The 19,079-nt window shown below is 56.9% G+C and overlaps 1 protein-coding gene across 1 annotated transcript; it reads right to left on the bottom strand.

Moving 5' to 3' along the window:
- Nucleotides 1-1,035: 1,035 nt before the first annotated feature.
- PBK (PDZ binding kinase) lies at nucleotides 1,036-18,164 on the bottom strand (the record flags this gene model as incomplete). The annotated part of the gene is made up of 7 exons (XM_082480782.1): nucleotides 1,036-1,241; nucleotides 3,661-3,837; nucleotides 6,180-6,309; nucleotides 6,885-7,054; nucleotides 10,217-10,359; nucleotides 16,994-17,084; nucleotides 18,116-18,164. 7 exons carry the CDS (start codon nucleotides 18,162-18,164, stop codon nucleotides 1,036-1,038), a joined length of 966 nt encoding a protein of 321 aa, XP_082336908.1.
- Nucleotides 18,165-19,079: the final 915 nt, after the last annotated feature.

The raw sequence follows: 19,079 nt of genomic DNA, 5'->3' as shown, positions 1-19,079 counted from the left end.
TACCCGGCCAAACGCTGTTCTCCTGCTGAGCGCTAGCGCTTCCTCCCCCTGGGAGGGAGCCCGGGGGGAGAGCGTGTCACTTTGTGTACAGAGTTGTGTATGCTGTGGAACCTTGCTTGGATTTTAGGTAGGTTTGTTTCTTCTGAAACTAAATTTTATCGCAAGTAACTTAATTTCTTTAAAAGGTTTAATTAATATAAAGATGACTCTTTTCTCCCTGATGTGCGGGTATGTAACTCGGAGCTCTCTGCCCTGTGTGCGCTGTAAAAGGCAGGGAGTTGCTAAACTTATGCAACAAGCAGTTGCCAAATTTATGCACAGAGTATGAGATGCCTTAAAACGACTGCTGCGTGGCAGGATTCCCACCCCCCTACCCCCCCGTGGGTAAGGCCTGGAGCCCTGACGGTGTTGTGCTGCAGGGGAAGCTGTCACGGGGGGGCCGCCTGCTCAATAAAAGGTGTGAAACGCTGTTGCTCGGGGTTGTCTCTGTGCGCACAAGCGATGGAACGCTTCCAAAGCTCTCTGAGTGGGAGAAGGTAGCAGTGGCTGCGTGGGGGTACAGGACAAGTATGTGTTGCAATCTCTTTGGCTCCGGCCAGCTGAGGGCAAGAATTTCCCCCAACCACCGGGGTTTTCTTTAATAAGTGCTCAAGAGACTGTTGGTTTTTTTTTCTTGATCCTATAGTGTTTTACCAAGGTACGATTCTGCATAACAACCTGGAAATCTTTTCCTCGAGACACGCAGCCACTCCCTAGGAGTGGAAAAACACACCGCTTTCACACTGAGATTAAAAAAAAAAAATTTTAATTTTTAACATCTCAGTCCCCAAAACTGTTGTTAACTCAACACAAAGAGAGAGGGAAGGGAAGCTTTAACACGAAAACTAAAAGCACAACTATTGCACAGAGCAGGTAGCTTATTTAAGACTTAGGTGCAGGGCAGGAGGGGGTTGCTGCTCTCGAAACGAGGGAGAGCAATCTCCTTAAACCAGGGGTTAGTGCTTAACGAGCTGAGGCTCTGGTTTTAAGATGCTTTTACTCCTGAGCCACACTTGCCTCCAAAGCTTCCACGATGCACGCGGCCGAGGGACGCTTCTTGGGGTCCTCGCTGGTGCAGACAGAGAAGAGGTCGATCATGTGCTGGTAGGAAGAGTCCAGTTCCTCCATGTTGAGGGCTGGGCGGGTTCCCAGGGCTGCGTAATAAGCTTCCTCGTCAAAGCAGTCTTCATCGAAAGACTCATCTGAAATGGGGAAAAGGTGGTGGGAAGGGGGTTGGAAACTGCTCTGCTCCCTTCAGGCGTGGGGGTTTGCTTCCTGGCTGCCCCTCATCCATCATGGAACAGTTTGGGTGGGAAGGGACGTTTAAAGGCCATCTGGTCCAACCCCCTGCCCTGGGCAGGGCCACCCCCCCCCAGCCCAGGTTGCTCCCAGCCCCGTCCAACCCGGCCTTGAACACCTCCAGGGATGGGGCAGCCACAGCTTCTCGGGGCACCCTGCGCCAGGGGCTCACTGGCGCCACAGCCAACAATTTCTTCCCAATATCTCATCCAAATCTCCCCTCTGTCAGTGTCAAACCCTTCCCCCTGGTCCCATCGCTCCCCCTCCCTGACCCAGAGTCCCCCCCCAGCTCTCCTGGAGCCCCTTTAGGCACTGGAAGGGGCTCGGAGGTCTCCACGGAGCCTTCTCTTCTCCAGGCTGACCCCCCCACCTCTCCCAGCCTGTCCTCCCAGCAGAGGGGCTCCAGCCCTCCCAGCATCTCCGGGGCCCCCTCTGGCCCCGCTCCACCAGCTCCATGTCTCTCCTGTGCTGAGGCCCCCGAGCTGGAGGCAGCACTGCGGGGGGGTCTCCCCAGAGCAGAGCAGAGCAGAGCGCAGCAGAGGGGCACAGCCCCCCCTGGCCCTGCTGGCCACGCTGCTGGGGATGCAGCCCGGGATGCCGGGGGCTCGCTGGGCTGCCAGCGCACGCTGCCGGCTCATGTCACGTTTTTTGTCCAGCAGTGTCCCCAAGTCCTGCCTTGCAGGGGTGTGGTGGGACATGACCTTCATGTCAACTTCGCTGTTCCTTTGTTAGCACTGATTACTGCCTGGGCTACATCAGTACTTTGACTTCGATTGCTTATTTTGAAGCTGTACCTAACCCCGGTCTCCCAGCAGAGTAACTCTGAGTCACCCCTTCAGAGCTGGCTGGGAAGAAGCTCTGCAGCCAAGAGAGGCCGAGAGCAGGAGAGTGAAGAAAAATCCCCCCCCGGCTGCCTGGAGACCGAGGTAGAAAACACAAACCAGCCCGCGGGTCCATGCCAGCGTGCAGGCTGGAGCAAGGCTTTTCCCTGCACAGCCCATAGGGTATTTAGCTTTACATCACTCCAGGCAGCTCTAGCGTCCCCTGCCCCATCCCATCTGCTCCCCTCGCCTCCTCTGCTCCGTGTAACTCCAAACAAGGGGTGGCCAAGAAGGCCAACAGCACCCTGACCTGTGTCAGGAACAGTGGTCAGCAGGACTGGGGCAGTGACCGTCCCCCTGTGCTCTGCACTGGTGAGGCCCCACCGCCAGTGCTGTGCTCAGTTCTGGGCCCCTCATCACATGACAGACATTGAGGTGTTGGAGCGTGTCCAGAGAAGGGCAGCGGAGCTGTGAGGGGTCTGGAGCACACGTCTGGTGAGGGGCGGCTGAGGGCCCTGGGGGTGTTCAGCCTGGAGGAGAGGAGGCTGAGGGGAGACCTTCTCGCTCTCTCCGGCGCCTGGAAAGGAGGGGGTAGCGAGGGGGGGCGGTCTCTGCTCCCCAGGAACAGGCGATGGGACAGGAGGGAACGGCCTCAGGTTGCACCAGGGGAGGTTCAGGATGGATCTTAGGAAAAATGTCTTCCCCAAAAGGGTTGTCAAGCACTGGCAGAGGCTGCTCGGGGCAGTTGTGGAGTCGCCATCCCTGGAGGGGTTTAACACACACATAGATGTGGTGCTGAGGGACGTGGGTTGGTGGTGGGCTGGGCAGTGCTGGGTTAACAGTTTATTGGGCACCATTTCAAGCACAATCTCATTTTGAGCTTTTCTGGCCACATCATTCCGGTGGTATCTCAGCGGCATCCACCACGCAGCTACCACCTGGCAGATCGCTCCTACGCTGCGGTGACAGCAAAGGAGGTGGGACGGAGCCGGAGGACGGCCGAGCACACTGTGGGGCTCTCGGGGGAGCAGCAGTCAGGCTCGGGGAGGTCTTTCAAGCCTACCAAACCGCGGTGCCGAGCAGCAGAATTTCAAGGAGCTCTTTCCAGCCGTTAGAGAAGCAGCTGGAGCGCTTACAAAGAGCGCTTGGTCTCAATGATTAGTTACCATCATTTATCAACTTCTTGTTTGGAGTTTAAAAGCTAAATGAAGCTGAAAGCAACCCCACCCCTTGCACAGACACTGAACACCACCGACAAGTGCGTGGTGCTGAGCGGCCTCGGCGTGGTGCTGCAGCAAACTCCCCGGTGATGTCCCTGTGCAGAGCGGCAGGGCTGGGAGAGGCAGCAGGCGCAGACAGATGCCGACAAGCCCTTCGGATGGCTCCCAAGGGACACCCAGCTTTTTGGGGGTACCGACACGCTGGAAAAATCGATCCTCCTAAGAAAGGGAAGCATTTCTAGGAGCAGAAGTTGCTCCCCGGGCAAGGTACAGAGACAAACCTTCGTCGTCAAGGTCATCGTCCAGGTTGAGGTGGGGCACGGAGAGGGTCATCATTTCCCAGAGAGTCAACCCAAAAGCGAAGATGTCGGCCTTGTCGGTGATCACGCCGTCATCCTGCAGAGCCTCCTTGGGCTTCCAGGGCTCGGTGCCGACATAGCACATCTCCGGGTCGCTCACTGGAAGGGAAGAACACGGCTGGGGTGGCTGCTGGGACCCGCTGACACAGCAAGACACCGCCGGTACCTTAACCCCGCTGCAAGTCGTCCTGCGATGAAGAGGGCAGAAATCACCTGCGTTTTACCCAGGCGTTTCCCTTCCTCAGCTTGTTTGTCCCCCAGAGGAGGCAGGACCGGGGTGACAGCACCCACGGCGCACCTTCCCCTTCCCCGGACAACACCAGGGGACAAAGCCGACCCGACCCCGGTGCTCACCAGGCTCCGTCAGCCTCCGCCACGCGGTGCCTCCTGCCGGCACACAGTCCTGGTTTCTTTCCTCCAGCCCAAACCAAGTTCTCACCGCTTTGCTGAATTTAGTGCATCCTTCATCTTAATGACCTTCGGGAGAGCTGAGGCCATCGGCTCTCAGCAACACCAGCTCCGACTCGATCCCTTATATCCCTCTCCCAATTACAGGCACCGCTCCCAAGAGGAGGATGCCACATGTCCCCCTGCTCTCCTTCACAAATCCCCCAGCTCTCAGCAAATCTCAGCTGTTCGAGAAATGCTGCTTTTGCGGGGGCTGGTCACCAAAGCCCGGCCTGTAACGAGAGGCAAATGCCAAAATCCCTCAATGCTTTGGTACTGGGACCAGTGCTGTTCAGCATCTTTGTCAGCGACATGGACAGTGGGGTCGAGTGCACCCTCAGCAAGTTTGCCGATGACACCAAGGTGTGTGGCGAGGTAGACACGCTGGAGGGGAGGGATGGCATCCAGAGGGACCTGGACAGGCTGCAGAGGTGGGCCCAAGCCAACCTCAGGCAGTTCAACAAGGCCAAGCGCAGGGTCCTACATCTGGGTCAGGGCAATGCCAAGCCCAACTCCAGGCTGGGCGGGGAATGGCTGGAGAGCCGCCCTGAGGAGAAGGCCCTGGGGGTGCTGATTGACGAGAAGCTCAACATGAGCCAGAGTGTGCGATCGCAGCCCAGAAGGCCAACCGTACCCTGGGCTGCATCAGAAGTGTGGCCAGCAGGTCAAGGGAGGGGATTCTGCCCCTCTGCTCTGCTCTGGTGAGACCCCACCTGGAGTACTGCCTCCAGCTCGGGAGCCCCCAACAGAAGAAGGACATGGACCTGCTGGAGTGGGGCCAGAGGAGGCCCCGGAGATGCTGGGAGGGCTGGAGCCCCTCTGCTGGGAGGACAGGCTGGGAGAGGTGGGGGGGTCAGCCTGGAGAAGAGAAGGCTCTGGGGAGACCTCCGAGCCCCTTCCAGTGCCCAAAGGGGCTCCAGGAGAGCTGGTGAGGGACTCTGGGTCAGGGAGGGGAGCTGTGGGACGAGGGGGAAGGGTTTGACACTGACAGAGGGGAGATTTGGATGAGATATTGGGAAGAAATTATCTCCTGTGCAGGCGGTGAGCCCCTGGCGCAGGTTGCCCCGAGAAGCTGTGGCTGCCCCATCCCTGGAGGTATTCAAGGCCGGGTTGGACGGGGCTGGGAGCAACCTGGGCTGGGGGGAGGTGTCCCTGCCCAGGGCAGGGGGTGGCACTGGATGGTCTTCTAGGTCCCTTCCACCCTAAGCCATGCGGTGATTCTATGATAGATGGGCTGTTGGTGCTTTATAACCCTTGGCTGCCACACACCAAGGACGTGGCCCCCTCGCCATCGCTGGGCGCCCGGTGTCTCCGCAAGACCACGAGGAGGCAAAGCCATCGTCAGGGCTGGGCGTGAAGGACTTCTTCCTGTTAAACCAGCCCAGAAACCGATACTTGAACTACGCTCCTCTCCGGGAGATTACGCCGGGCCGCTGCCTCCAGCTCTCTCGCTCCTTATAAAAGGGAACAGCTACTAATAAAAACGTAATAGAGCAGCTTTATAAATTACGAGGCTGCCACAGGCCCAAGCGCTGTGTAAAGCGGCAGAGAAAAGCATTCTTGTAATTAACCCAAACACATTCCTGCTGTTCACAGCCAAGCCGCGACGCCATTAGACATCTGCTTCTCATTGACGTGACGTCTTTATCACGCTTGCGTTTGGCTCGTGCTTTCTTCAAGCCCTACGAGAACGATTCATTTATTTAAGGCTCTGGCAAGAGCATCTCCTCAACCGGGTCCAGCAGGGCCTGATCCAGCATCCCGGGTGCGATGGCGTTCCCGCCCACGGGAGCCAACGTACAGGCACGGAAGGGCATGAGACGACGTCAACAGGTCTGAAGAATTTCAAGCTGGACCTTGTGGAGATCTCCTCCACATGGGGCACGGTGCGAACCGCTCGCCAGCCCTTCCCTGTGAGGACACGGGAGGGCAAGCGTGCCGAACTGCGGCAGCCACCCGGCACTGGGGTTCCCCTTCCCGACCGCCCGACCTACCGGTCATGTTCTCATCCAGGGGCAGGGACATTCCCACGTCGCAGATCTTGATGGTTTCAAAGTCACCTTTAACGACCACGTTTGAAGACTTGATATCTCCGTGGAGCAGCTTCTTATCGTTGTGAAGATACTACGGGGCAGAGAGGAGCCATTAACACCCGCTTACGGATACAGCTACGGAGAGGCAGGAGGAGCCACCGCGTTGGGACAACAAAGCACCGACTTCCTAATATTTAACGCATTTAGCCTTAAAACCTCAAGGATGGGTCAACACCTACAAAACACAGGCAGGTTGTTCCCCCCAGCCTAGTTTTGGAGGCTGCTTTTCGTGAAAGGCCGTGAGAAGCGCCTCCGGCGTCCAGCAGCTGAGCGCGGGTGGCAGCTGGTGGCCAAGGAGGACACGGCCGCATTGTCCCGGGAGCTCAGAGCAGCAGAACATTTGTGACAAAAACTCTGTTGCATCTTTTTTTTTTTTTTATATTACTTCAATCTCAAGCTTTAGGGCTCAGTTTTCACCCGAGTTCGTACAGCACGCCGGTGAAAAACCCCACCGTGGCCGTATACGGAGCGTCACGGCATCTGCTCTCCATCTGCCGGCAGGACCGCCGCGCCTGACCTTCTCGCGCACCGACTGCCATTATTTTTTCCTCTGTCACCGGTGGATACGACTCCACCCAAAACAGCTCCTGTTAATGTTCAACATACCTTCAGCCCCCTCGCCATGCTCAAGGCGACTTTGAAAATGGTGGCAGCAGGGAAAGGGCCCAACCGTTTTTCCCGTCTTTCTTCAAGTAGGTAACAGAGAGATTTTTCTCCGCCGTACTCCATGGCCAGACACATGCTTCCATCGTTGGCCTCGGTAAACGCACGGTAACCTGCCAACACAGATTGATTCGTTAGCACGCAGAGGGAGGCACCGGAGTTTCCGCGTGCGTGCCGGCCTGATGGAGCCGGAGCGTTTGGGGCTGCTGCCCAGACGCTTCCCCGGTGGCTGCGACCAACCCCCGGGAAATTCACATCCCAGGGGAACCGGCTTGTGGTTTTATGTGGTGAGGTGAAGGCACAGGAATGTCCGTGGAGACCTGTGTGGCCCCTTTAGACTGAACGTTAGGAAAGAATTTTTCACAGAAAGGGTGGTGGGGCATTGGAACAGACTGCCCAGGGAGGTGGTTGAGTCACCATCCCCGGATGTGTTTAAGAGACATTGAGATGTGGTGTTGGGGGATATGGTGTAGGGGAGAACTTTGTAGAGTAGGGTAGGTGGTTGGACTCGATGACCCCAAGGGTCTCTTCCAACCTAGACGATTCTATGATTCTATGATGCTATGAACGGGGGCACGAGCCACAAACCTTGTGGAGAGAAAGCAGCTCCCTCCCCCAGGGAGCCCACAGACACCCCCGTGTCAGGTTGGCACCCAGTGCGAGGCAGCGAGATGCAGGGAGGTTTATCCCGATCTTTGCGGGACAGAGAACTGGGAGAAAGGAGGGAGGAGAGCAGCAGCAGATCTGCAGCACCAATATAGAATCACAGAGTGGTTTGGGTTGGAAGGGACCTTTAAAGACCATCCAGTCCCACCCCCCTGCCCTGGGCAGGGCCACCTCCCCCCAGCCCAGGTTGCTCCCAGCCCCGTCCAACCCGGCCTTGAACCTCCAGGGATGGGGCAGCCACAGCTTCTCGGGGCACCCTGCCCCAGGGGCTCACCGCCCCCACAGCCAACAATTTCTTCCAAATATCTCACCTAAATCTCCCCTCTTCCAGTTTGAAGCCATTCCCCCTCATCCCATGGCTCCCCTCCCTGACCCAGAGTCCCTCCCCAGCTCTCCTGGAGCCCCTTTAGGCACTGGAAGGGGCTCGGAGGTCTCCCCGGAGCCTTCTCTTCTCCAGGCTGACCCCCCCACCTCTCCCGGCCTGTCCTCCCAGCAGAGGGGCTCCAGCCCTCCCAGCAGCTCCGGGGCCCCCTCTGGCCCCGCTCCACCAGCCCCATGTCTCTCCTGTGCTGAGGCCCCCGAGCTGGAGGCAGCACTGCGGGGGGGTCTCCCCAGAGCAGAGCAGAGCGCAGCAGAGGGGCACAACCCCCCCTGGCCCTGCTGGCCACGCTGCTGGGGATGCAGCCCGGGATGCCGGGGGCTCGCTGGGCTGCCAGCGCACGCTGCCGGCTCCTGGCCAGCTTTCCCCCCCGCACCCCCGAGCCCTTCTCCTTGGGGCTGCTCTCCATCCCCCCACCCCCAGTTGCAAGGATAAGGAGCCGCAGAAGCGAGACCAAGAGCTGGAGGATGTTTGGGAAAGCCAAGCCCTCGTCCCACAGGGGCCATTCCACAAAGTTAAGACTAATGTGCATAGAGACCGTCATGTAATCTTTCTTCCTCCACATTTTACTCCCATCTGTAAACACTACTCTTCAGGTGGAGTTATAAATGCCAAAGTGTTGCATAACAGCATAGCAGAAGTCTGATCCTGTCAATGATTTACGGCATCTTTTACAGAAAAAGCAGTGAAACGTTTGCGGTGTGAAAGGGCGAGACTACCTTTGCTCTTAAATTCCTGCCAGACCCACGACATGCCGTTTTCGGGATACAAACAAAATTCTTTGCGCGCAGCATTTCTAACGCGAGTGACCGCCCCGGGATGGTTTCAAGCACAACTAAGAGGAAAGTCAAACAAAACTGCCGTTCTGACTGGCGGGAGAGATTTTCGAGAAGATAAGAGCAGAAATTAAAGGCAGACTAAAGCAGCTTCTCAAAACAGTCCTACCACTGACAGCCAAGGGTGTGACAGAGCCTGCGTTGTCACCACGGTGTGTCACCAGGGTGGGATCCAGAGCCTCGTTCCGCACACAGACGCCAGCCCAGCTGTCCCTAAGACATTGCCCATCCTCAAAAAACCACCGCTCGGTGACTGCATCGATCTCAACAGGCAAGAAGCGCCAAGGGGCGCCAGCCACAAGCCAAATTTTTGGGCAAACCCCATCGCCACGCTCCTGCGCGGGCTCAGCGGAGGCAGAGCCTCAAGGTGTCCACCCCTCCGGCACGGCGGAAGGCAGAGTCCCTGCGGTCCCATGGCACCTGTGGTCCGGGGGCTCCCTGCACGTGCCACCAGCACCCTGGCTTGTGTCCTGGCCAGCAGGACTGGGGCAGTGACCGTCCCCCTGTGCTCGGCACTGGTGAGGCCCCACCGCCAGTGCTGTGCTCAGTTCTGTGCTCAGCACAAGAAGGTCATTGAGGTGTTGGAGCGTGTCCAGAGAAGGGCAGCGGAGCTGTGAGGGGTCTGGAGCACACGTCTGGTGAGGGGCGGCTGAGGGCCCTGGGGGTGTTCAGCCTGGAGAAGAGGAGGCTGAGGGGAGACCTTCTCGCTCCCTACAGCGCCCTGAAAGGAGGGGGTAGCGAGGGGGGGTCGGTCTCTGCTCCCCAGGAACAGGCGATGGGACAGGAGGGAACGGCCTCAAGTTGCACCAGGGGAGGTTCAGGATGGAGATTAGGAAAAATTTCTTCCCCAAAAGGGTTGTGAAGCACTGGCAGAGGCTGCCCGGGGCCGTGGTGGAGTCGCCGTCCCTGGAGGGGTTTAACAGAGGGGCAGATGTGGTGCTGAGGGACGTGGGTTGGTGGGGGGCTGGGCAGTGCTGGGCTGATGGTTGGACTCGATGGTCTTAAAGGTCATTTCCAACCTAAAGAATCCTATGATTCCACCTCCAAGCACACTGCCCCAGCAGCCCAGGAGCACTTCCAAGTCGCCATCATGCAGGACAAGACGAAATTAGTGTAATAAGGTCCATGGTGTGCCCGACCGAAGGCGCAGGAACCCACCTCTGAAGCCTAAAGAGAGGAGAAGCCCCGTGTGTCCTCCCAGCCATCCCACCCCGGGACTTCCAGAGCCAAGCGGGGAAGTCTGTATCCCGCAGCCCTCGGTGCGAGAGGAGCCCAGCGCCGCGGAGGGCAGAGAAACCCTACGGCAGCCTCGTGTCATGTCCCCCCGGCTCCGGAGTCGGCTCCCACAGCTTTGATTCGCGATTTAAGCGACACGGGCCGCGCCGCAAACTTACCCACGATGTTCGGGTGCTGGAGGTTTTTCAAGATCTTGGCTTCTTCGTTCAGTCTCTGCTGATAGATGCTTTGCTGGCTCTTGTTGCACTGGGAATTAACTTTCTTCACAGCCCACGGGGAGCGAGACAAACCTCTGGGAGATCTGCACGGGAAAAACCACACGGCTCAGAACCGCTCCCTTCGGAAGCGACGCCCCGGTGAAAGCTCGCACTGGTCCCGCGGAGCTATTCCGGTAAGCTTCTGCCTTTATTTGGTGGAATTAATAAAGAACAGCGCTAAAATAAACTCAAATCTGCCAACGTGCACACCGCGGAGGGCAGAGTAATGCTTCACCCACCTACAGCGCTCCCCCGTTGAATACGCGTTTGGAGCGTGGCGGGCAACGGGGATGCTATGGAAAGAACGAGAGTTCCTCACCACAGCGGAAAAGAATATGCCTAATGGAACTGAAATCCAAAAATCGCTGTAATACACTGTCCAGCTCATACCAAAGGCTCCAAGAAAATGGAAAGAAATAATAAAATTACTTGAACTTACAGCTGGATAGGTTTGAAATGGCCTGGAGCTTTAGGCGTAGTACTATGGGATATCGGGATATTGGAAATAGCCCTCACCAACCTCTAAGGTCGTCATCAACAACAACAGTGCTTGGCAGACACTTGGCTATCGCAGCATCCCAGAGTGGTGGGGGCTGGAAGGGCCCTCTGGAGCTCCCCCAGTGCCACCCCCCGCCAGAGCAGGGGCACCTCCAGCAGTGGCACAGGACACCTCCAGGCGGGTTTGGAATGGCTCCAGAGGGGGAGACTCCCCCCCTCTCTGGGCAGCTGTGCCACTGCTCTGCCGCCCCCACAGGAGAGAAGGTCCTCCTCAGGTTGAGATGGAACTGCCCATGGTCACGTTTGTGCCCGTTCCCTCTTGTCCTGTCACTGGGCACCACTGAACAAAGCCTGTTCCCATCCCCCGGCACCCGCCCTTTGGGGATTGATAAGCGTTGATGAGATCCCCCTCAGCCTTCTCTTCTCCAGACTGAACAGCCCCGAGTCCCTCAGCCTTTCCTCATCAGAAAGACGCTCCAGTCCCCTCATCATCTCCGTAGCCCTTTGCTGGACCCTCTCCAGCAGTCCCCTGTCCTTCTTGACCCGGGGAGCCCCGAACTGGACACAGTGCTCCAGATGTGGCCTCCCCGGGGCAGAGCAGAGCAGAGGGGGAGGATGACCTCCCTCGCCCTGCTGGCCACACTCTGCTTGATGCCCCCCAGGATGCCATTGGCCTTCTTGGCCACTGGGGCACATTGCTGGCTCGTGGGCATCCTGTTGGCCACCAGAACTCCCGGGACCATTGTCCCCACCAGGACCGGTCTCTTAGATGGAGATGAACGAGTTACCCAATTTGTATTTGGGATAGAAAAACATCTATAAAAAGGTTTTGAAATTAAAGGGCTCACGCTCAGTGGTACCGACGCACCTCTCCAGAGATACAGGTACGTGATCGGCAGCCGGCGGATGGAGTTTTAATAAAGCTATTTTCCCTGTAAATCTACACTCTCGTTAAGCTCTCACTTTGCTGCGGAGGCTGCAGGGGAGGGAGCCTGGACGCGCCGCTCCCACGTTAAACGGCTACTGAGGATCATTCAGCAGATGAACAATGACCGGCGATGAAAAAAGATCTGCCACGATCATTGCTTTGGAGACCGAAGCCGTGAGAACTTCCAAAGGATGAAGGAGTTACAAATTCGTGTCATTTCTGTTTCCTTTCCAGGGCTGTTGGAGCTGGGACTCCCCAGACTCCCGGTTAAGCAGATCGTCTGAAACTGTTAACGAGTTTTACCCTCTTTGTATATATACCGCCCTTATAGGAGGGATTACGGAAATTTTAGGGGTGAAGTGATTAACACTCACTGTGCTTATTACACAAGTAAAGGGACTATCTAAATTTGTACAGCCCCGTATGAGTGGAGAGAAAACCTCTATTTTAACTTGTGACAAAGCGCAGTCCAAATCACAGAAAATTAACAGTTGGATACGTACTCACCTCCCGGGTCACTCGGCCTCAGCCATTCCCCTCTTACGGAACCCCATAACAACTAACATCTCGTGGGCGTCTTGATGAGAAGCTCACCAGGAGCCGGCACCGTGCGCTGGCAGCCCAGCGAGCCCCCGGCACCCCGGGCTGCATCCCCAGCAGCATGGCCAGCAGGGCCAGGGGGGGTTGTGCCCCTCTGCTGCGCTCTGCTCTGCTCTGGGGAGACCCCCCCCAGTGCTGCCTCCAGCTCGGGGGCCTCAGCACAGGAGAGACATGGGGCTGGTGGAGCGGGGCCAGAGGGGGCCCCGGAGATGCTGGGAGGGCTGGAGCCCCTCTGCTGGGAGGAGAGGCTGGGAGAGGTGGGGGGGTCAGCCTGGAGAAGAGAAGGCTCCGCGCAGACCTCCGAGCCCCTTCCAGTGCCTAAAGGGGCTCCAGGAGAGCTGGGGAGGGACTCTGGGTCAGGGAGGGGAGCCGTGGCACGAGGGGGAACGGTTTGACACTGGAAGAGGGGAGATTTAGGTGAGATATTGGGAAGAAATTCTTGGCTGTGGGGGCGGTGAGCCCCTGGCGCAGGGTGCCCCGAGAAGCTGTGGCTGCCCCATCCCTGGAGGTGTTCAAGGCCGGGTTGGACGGGGCTGGGAGCAACCTGGGCTGGGGGGAGGTGGCCCTGCCCGGGGCAGGGGGGTGGAAAGAGATGATCTTCAAGGTCCCTTCCACCCAAACCACTCAGTGATTCTACGATACCTGACTTTATGTTTGGACAATGAGCAGGCATGGTGAACAAAACAAGGGGGAGGACTGGTGGGAACTGAAGTAACCTTAGACGTGATCATTTGCAGCCTGTATCGGGGATGGTGGGGGATGGTGAATTGTGTGGCAGCAAAGACACGAGCGGTAGTGATAATTTGGTAGCTACAGTAGTGTCCAAGCACGATCAGGTGCGAATTAGGGCTTGTCCCCCCAAGAAAGCGGCAGGACCATTAGCCCAGCTGAAGGGCATCTACACTAATGCAGGCAGCATGGGGAATGACCAGGAGGAGCTGGAGGCCACTGTACAGCAAGGAAACTGATATAGTTGCCATCACAGAAACGTGGTGGGAGGACACACACGAGTGGAGTGCTGTAATCGATGGCCACCAACTTTTCAGAAGGGCTAGGCAAGGAAGGAGAGGTGGTGGGGTGGCCCTCTATGTTAGGGGCCGTTTTGAATGTCTGGAACTTAACTGTGTGGATGACAGTGTTGAGTGTGAACATTAGGAAAGAATTTTTTTCAGAAAGAGTGGTGGGGCATTGGAACAGACTGCCCAGGGAGGTGGTTGAGTCACCATCCCCGGATGTGTTTAAGAGACGTTGAGATGTGGTGTTGGGGGATATGGTGTAGGGGAGAACTTTGTAGAGTAGGGTAGGTGGTTGGACTCGATGACCCCAAGGGTCTCTTCCAACCCAGACAATTCTATGATTCTATAAGAATTAAGGGGAAGGCCAATAAGGCAGACATCGTGATGGGAGTTTGTTATAGACCTCCCAGCCAGGATGTAGAAACCGATGAAGTGCTCTATAAGCAGCTGGCAGAGGTCTCACGATCATCTGCCCTTGTTCTTGTGGGGAACTTCAACTTCCCAGACGTCTGCTGGAAATACTACGCAGCAGAGAGGGAACAGTCATGGAGGTTCCTGGAGTGTGTGGAAGACAACTTCCTAACACAGCTGGTGAAGGAACCAACTAGGGGAAGTGCCCTACTGGACCTACTGTTTGTTAACAGAGAAGGTCTTGTGGGGGATGTAAAGGTTGGAGGTCGCCTTGGGCAGAGTGATCACGAAATGATAGAATTTTCAATTCTTGATCACGTAAGGCGGGGAGCCAGCAGAACTGCCACCTTGGACTTCCGAAGGGCAGACTTTAGCCTGTTTAGGAGCATGGTCGAGAGTGTCCCTTGGGAGGCAGTTTTGAAGAGCAAAGGTGCCCAGGAAGGCTGCAGGTGCTCTTAAAAGCGCAGGAGAAGGCCATCCCCTTGTCTCGAAAAACGAGCAGACGGGGAAGACGACCAGCCTGGCTAAATAGAGAACTTTGGCTGGACCTCAGAAAAAAAAGGAAAGTTTACATTCTCTGGAAAAGGGGGCTGGCAACTTATGAGGACTATCAAGATATAACAAAGCTATGTAGGGGGAAAATGAGAAGGGCCAAAGCTCAGTCAGAACTCAGCTTGGCCACTGCAGTTAAAGACAATAAGAAGAGATTGTTTGAGTATATCAATAGAAAAAGGAAGATTAGGGAAAATGTAGGCCCACTGGTGAATGAGACAGGTGCCCTAGTGGTGGAGGATGCAGAGAAGGCAGAGTTACCGAATGCCTTCTTTTCTTTGGTCTTCACTGCTAAAGCTGTCCCTCATGAATGCCACACTCTGAAGGCAAAGGGGAAGGTCTGGAGAGTGGAAGATTTTCCCTCAGTTGAGGAGGACTGGGTCAGAGACCACTTGGCCAAGCTGGACATTCACAAGTCCATGGGCCCTGACGGGATGCACCCGCGAGTGCTGAGAGAGCTGGCGGATGTTATTGCTAGACCACTCTCCATCGTCTTTGAACGGTCATGGAGAACAGGAGAGGTGCCTGAGGACTGGAGGAAGGCTGACATCATTCCGATCTTCAAAAAAGGCAAGAAGGAGGACCCAGGGAACTACAGACCAGTTAGTCTCACCTCTGTCCCTGGGAAGGTAATGGAGCGACTCATTCTGGATGTCATCACCAAACACGTTGAGGAACAGGAAGTTATTGGAAGTGGTCAAAATGGATTTACCAAGGGTAGATCGTGCTTGACCAATCTGATAGCTTTCTATGATGTTATAACTGGTTGGCTGGATGAGGGGAGAGTCGTAGATGTCATCTACCTTGACTTTAGCAAGGCTTTTGACACTGTCTCCCATGACATCCTCATTAGGAAGCTGAGGAAGTATGGGCTAGATGAGGTGACAGTGAGGTGGATTGAGAGTTGGCTGCGGGACAGAACTCAGAGGGTTGTGATCAGCGGCACAGAGTCTGGTTGGGGGCCTGTAACCAGTGGTGTCCCCCAGGGGTCAATACTCGGTCCAATCTTGGTCAATATATTCATCAATGACCTGGATGAGGGGACAGAGCCTATCGTCAGCAAGTTCGCTGATGATACCAAACTGGGAGGGGTGGCTGACACCCCAGAGGGCCGCGCTGCCATCCAGCGTGCCCTGGACAGGCTGGAGAGCTGGGCAGAGAAGAACCTAATGAGGTTCAACAAGAGCAAGTGTGGGGTCCTGCACCTGGGGAGGAAGAATGCTGGGCACCAGTACAGGTTAGGGGCGGACCTGCTGGGAAGTAGCTCTGAGGAGAAGGATCTGGGGGTTGTGGTAGACAGTAAATTATCCATGGCCCAGCAATGTGCCCTTGTTGCCAAAAAGGCCAATGGCATCCTGGGCTGCACAGGGAAGAGTGTGGCCAGTAGGTCGAGGGAGGTCATTCTCCCCCTCTGCTCTGCACTGGTGAGGCCACAACTGGAATACTGTGTCCAGTTCTGGGCTCCCCAGTTCAAGAGGGACAGGGAACTGCTGGAGCGAGTCCAGCGAAGGGCAACTAAGATGATGGAGGGATCGGAGCATCTCCCGTATGAGGAAAGGCTGAGAGCGCTGGGACTCTTTAGCCTGGAGAAGAGAAGGCTGAGGGAGACCTTCTTATGGCGTACAAGTATCTAAAGGGGGGGCTGAAGGAGGATGGAGCCTCTTTTCAGTGGTTCCCAGTGACAGGACGAGGGGCAATGGGCACAAGTTGGAACATGGGAAGCTCTGTTCAAATACACGGAAACACTTCTTTCCGGTTCGGGTGGCAGAGCACGGGCACAGCTGCCCAGGGAGGGGGGGAGTGCCCTTCTCTGGAGAGTTTCCAGACCCGCCTGGATGCAGTCCTGAGGGATGTGCTCTGGGCAGTCCTGCTGTGGCAGGGGAGTGGGGCTGGGTGATCTCTAGAGGTCCCGTCCAACTCTGAAACGCCGTGATTCCGTGAATATTAACAACAATTGTTGTTAAGTGATATGAACTAGAGTGACCGTTACGATCAAAGGAAAGGGAGCTATAATTCTCGGAGACAGAGAAAGGGCCCCTTCTACCTGGAGTCAGCAGAAGACGGATGAGACTCAGGTGCAGATGGGACAAGAAGCTTATGAAGCTCCGTAAGGAGGTAAAGGCGCCTGTGCCCACACTCCAGTCATCAAAGAGGACACGTAACCGTTGAACAACGTGACTGGACAAAAGACACACACTTGTCGCACGAACAGGGGCACGAACAGCTTCTGTCATAGGTTGTGAGGCTTTAAAAAGCACAGGAAAATACCCGGGGGGGTCCCTCTTTGGAGGCTGCAGCTGCAGCGCTGTTAATAAAATGTGCTTTCGCGAAGGAACGTGTCTTTGGGCTTATGTGGAAACCCGGCGTCCAGCCCCGGGACGGCGGCTGGCATGCGTGACTTCCGTAACACCCACGGGGTTATCCCAAAACGCCGGGCTCCTTCCCAGCACCGACACCTCCCGCGCAGAGGGGACAGCTGGAAAGGGAAATGCCCCTCCTCTTCCTCGACTCCGTGCCCACGCGGAGGGGCGCGGGCAGCACCTGAAGGTGGGTGACGGCACCGCTTTCTTGCTTAGAGCTCAAAGCGCTTTCCACCCCGCGTATTATTCCCCGGGAAGAAGATGCCCAGCGCCGTTCCCGAGCACCGCCTCACGCCTGCGCTCTCACACGTACCTTTTCATCAAGTAGACGTTGACCCCAGTGCCGTACCCGAGCTTCTGCATGAAGGGGGAGGCGGGGATGGTGACAGAAACGAGCCCCCCGTCTAAAAAAGAGGAGAGAAAGACAGGAATGACCCCACGCGGGCGATCGACCTGCGGCTTCTCACCAGGAGCTGTGACGCTCTAATTACAAATCGTGTTTGCGACTCTACCACGTGCCACGTGCGGAACCGGGTTGGATTTTTAGAAAAGCTCCTTTCCAAACCCCTTTTCCCCCCCAATATCTGACCAGTCCCACCAAGCTGTCGCCACCACCCTCGTTAGGTTTCTCACCCAGGACAGCTCTCTATGAAGTTTTATGGTCAAATCTCATCTTTGGCACAACTTTTTGGTCCTACCTACTCTCCGGGCGAAGCAACTCTACTGGGTTTGGCTGGGAGAGAGTTCATTTGCCCCCACAGCAGCTTGTATGGGGCTGGGGGTGGGGTGGGTGTCGCCATCCCTGGAGGGGTTTAAATAAAGGGCGGACGTGGTACTTGGGGACGTGGTTTAGAAGTGGTTGTGTCAGGGCAGGTTAATGGTTGGGCTTGATGATCTCAAGGGTCCCTCCTAACCTCAGCGATTCTGATTCTTAGGAGCCAGGAGGGGACACGGCTGGGACAGGTGACCCCAGCTGACAGCAGGGACATCCCAGACCGTAGTACATCATGCTCAGCAATAAAGCTGGGGAGGAAGAGGAGGAAGGGAGGACGTTTGGAGTGATGGCGTTTGTCTTCCCAAGTCATTACACGGGATGGGAACGGCCAAACACACGGAATCATCGAATAGAACAGAACAGTTTGGGTTGGAAGGGTCCTTTAAAGATCATCGAGTCCAACCTCCCCAAAAATTCAGAACGCTCGACGAATCTGCGTGTCGCAAACACGACACCTGCCGATGGGAAGCAGCAGAGAACGAATCCCCGAGTTTGCTTTGCCTGTGCAGGCAGCTTTACCTGTACCTGGTCAACTGGTTTTATCTCAGCTCGGGAGTTTTCTCCCTTTTACCTTTCCCATTCTCTCCCCCATCCCGCCGGGGGGGAGCGAGGGAGCGGCTGGATGGGGCTGAGCTGCCTGCAAGGGTGAACTCGACTCACCAGGTTTCTCCCTGTGGGTCAGGTTGTTCTGAGACTTGAAGGCTTCCATGGCTGCGAAGTGTCCTGAGCCCTGCAGCAGAGGAGAGATTTTATTACACCTCCACCCCCAAAAACGCTGCGGGAAACCGTTCAGAAGGACCCGGGAGCACGAGCGGGGCTCCAGCCCCAACCCACGCAGGGGCATTACAGGTATGAAAATACATTAAAAGACATAAAATACATAAATTACACCCGTTGGGAGTTTTCAGCTGCGAATTTAGCCTCTCCCGGCTCTGCGGGCACCCTCCTTCCCCAGTGTCACCCTGTGGCTTGTCACCGCTGTGTCCCCCGTGGGATCCATCGCCCCGTAGAGGGGGAACGAACCCCGTAATGGGTCCAGGGGTGGCTCCAAAGCCAGGCAGGAGACTGGGACCGGTGTCCCAAGGGAACTGGCAGGCGATGTGGCACCCAGGGAAGGGGCTGGGGGGGGGGGGAGGGGTGAGGAAGCACCCCCAGGCTGCTCCCCCCAGGACAGCCACCCCCTCCCCAACACAGCCAGCACCATGGCAGGGGTGGGCCTCGGGGTGTCACCTCTGGGGTGATGGGGGGGATCCCAGGTTGGGGGGGGTGGGGGAGGGGGGCAGGAGAGGACTCTGGGTGCCACCTCTGGGGGTGGGGAGGGGTGTCCCAGGTTGGGGGGCAGGACAGCACTGCTGGGTGCCACCTCTGGGGGTGAGGAGGGGTCTCGGGGTGGGGGTTTGGGGGCAGGAGAGGAGTCTGGGTGCCACCTCTGGGGGTGAGGAGGGGGTCCCAAGTTGGGGGGGGACAGGGACAGGAGAAGACTGCTGAATGCCATCTATGGGGGGAGTGAGGGGAGGTCCCAGGTCAGGGGCGGTGGGGTGGGCGGGAAAGGCCTTCTGGGTGCCACCTCTGAGCGTGTAGGGGATGTCCCACGTTGGGGGGGGGGGGGCAGGAGAGGATCGCT

This window comes from Vanellus vanellus, assembly GCF_965231255.1.
Source record: "Vanellus vanellus genome assembly, chromosome: 3".
In the NCBI taxonomy this organism is placed as follows: Eukaryota; Metazoa; Chordata; class Aves; order Charadriiformes; family Charadriidae; genus Vanellus; species Vanellus vanellus.
This window is presented reverse-complemented; position numbering and strand designations above follow the sequence as displayed.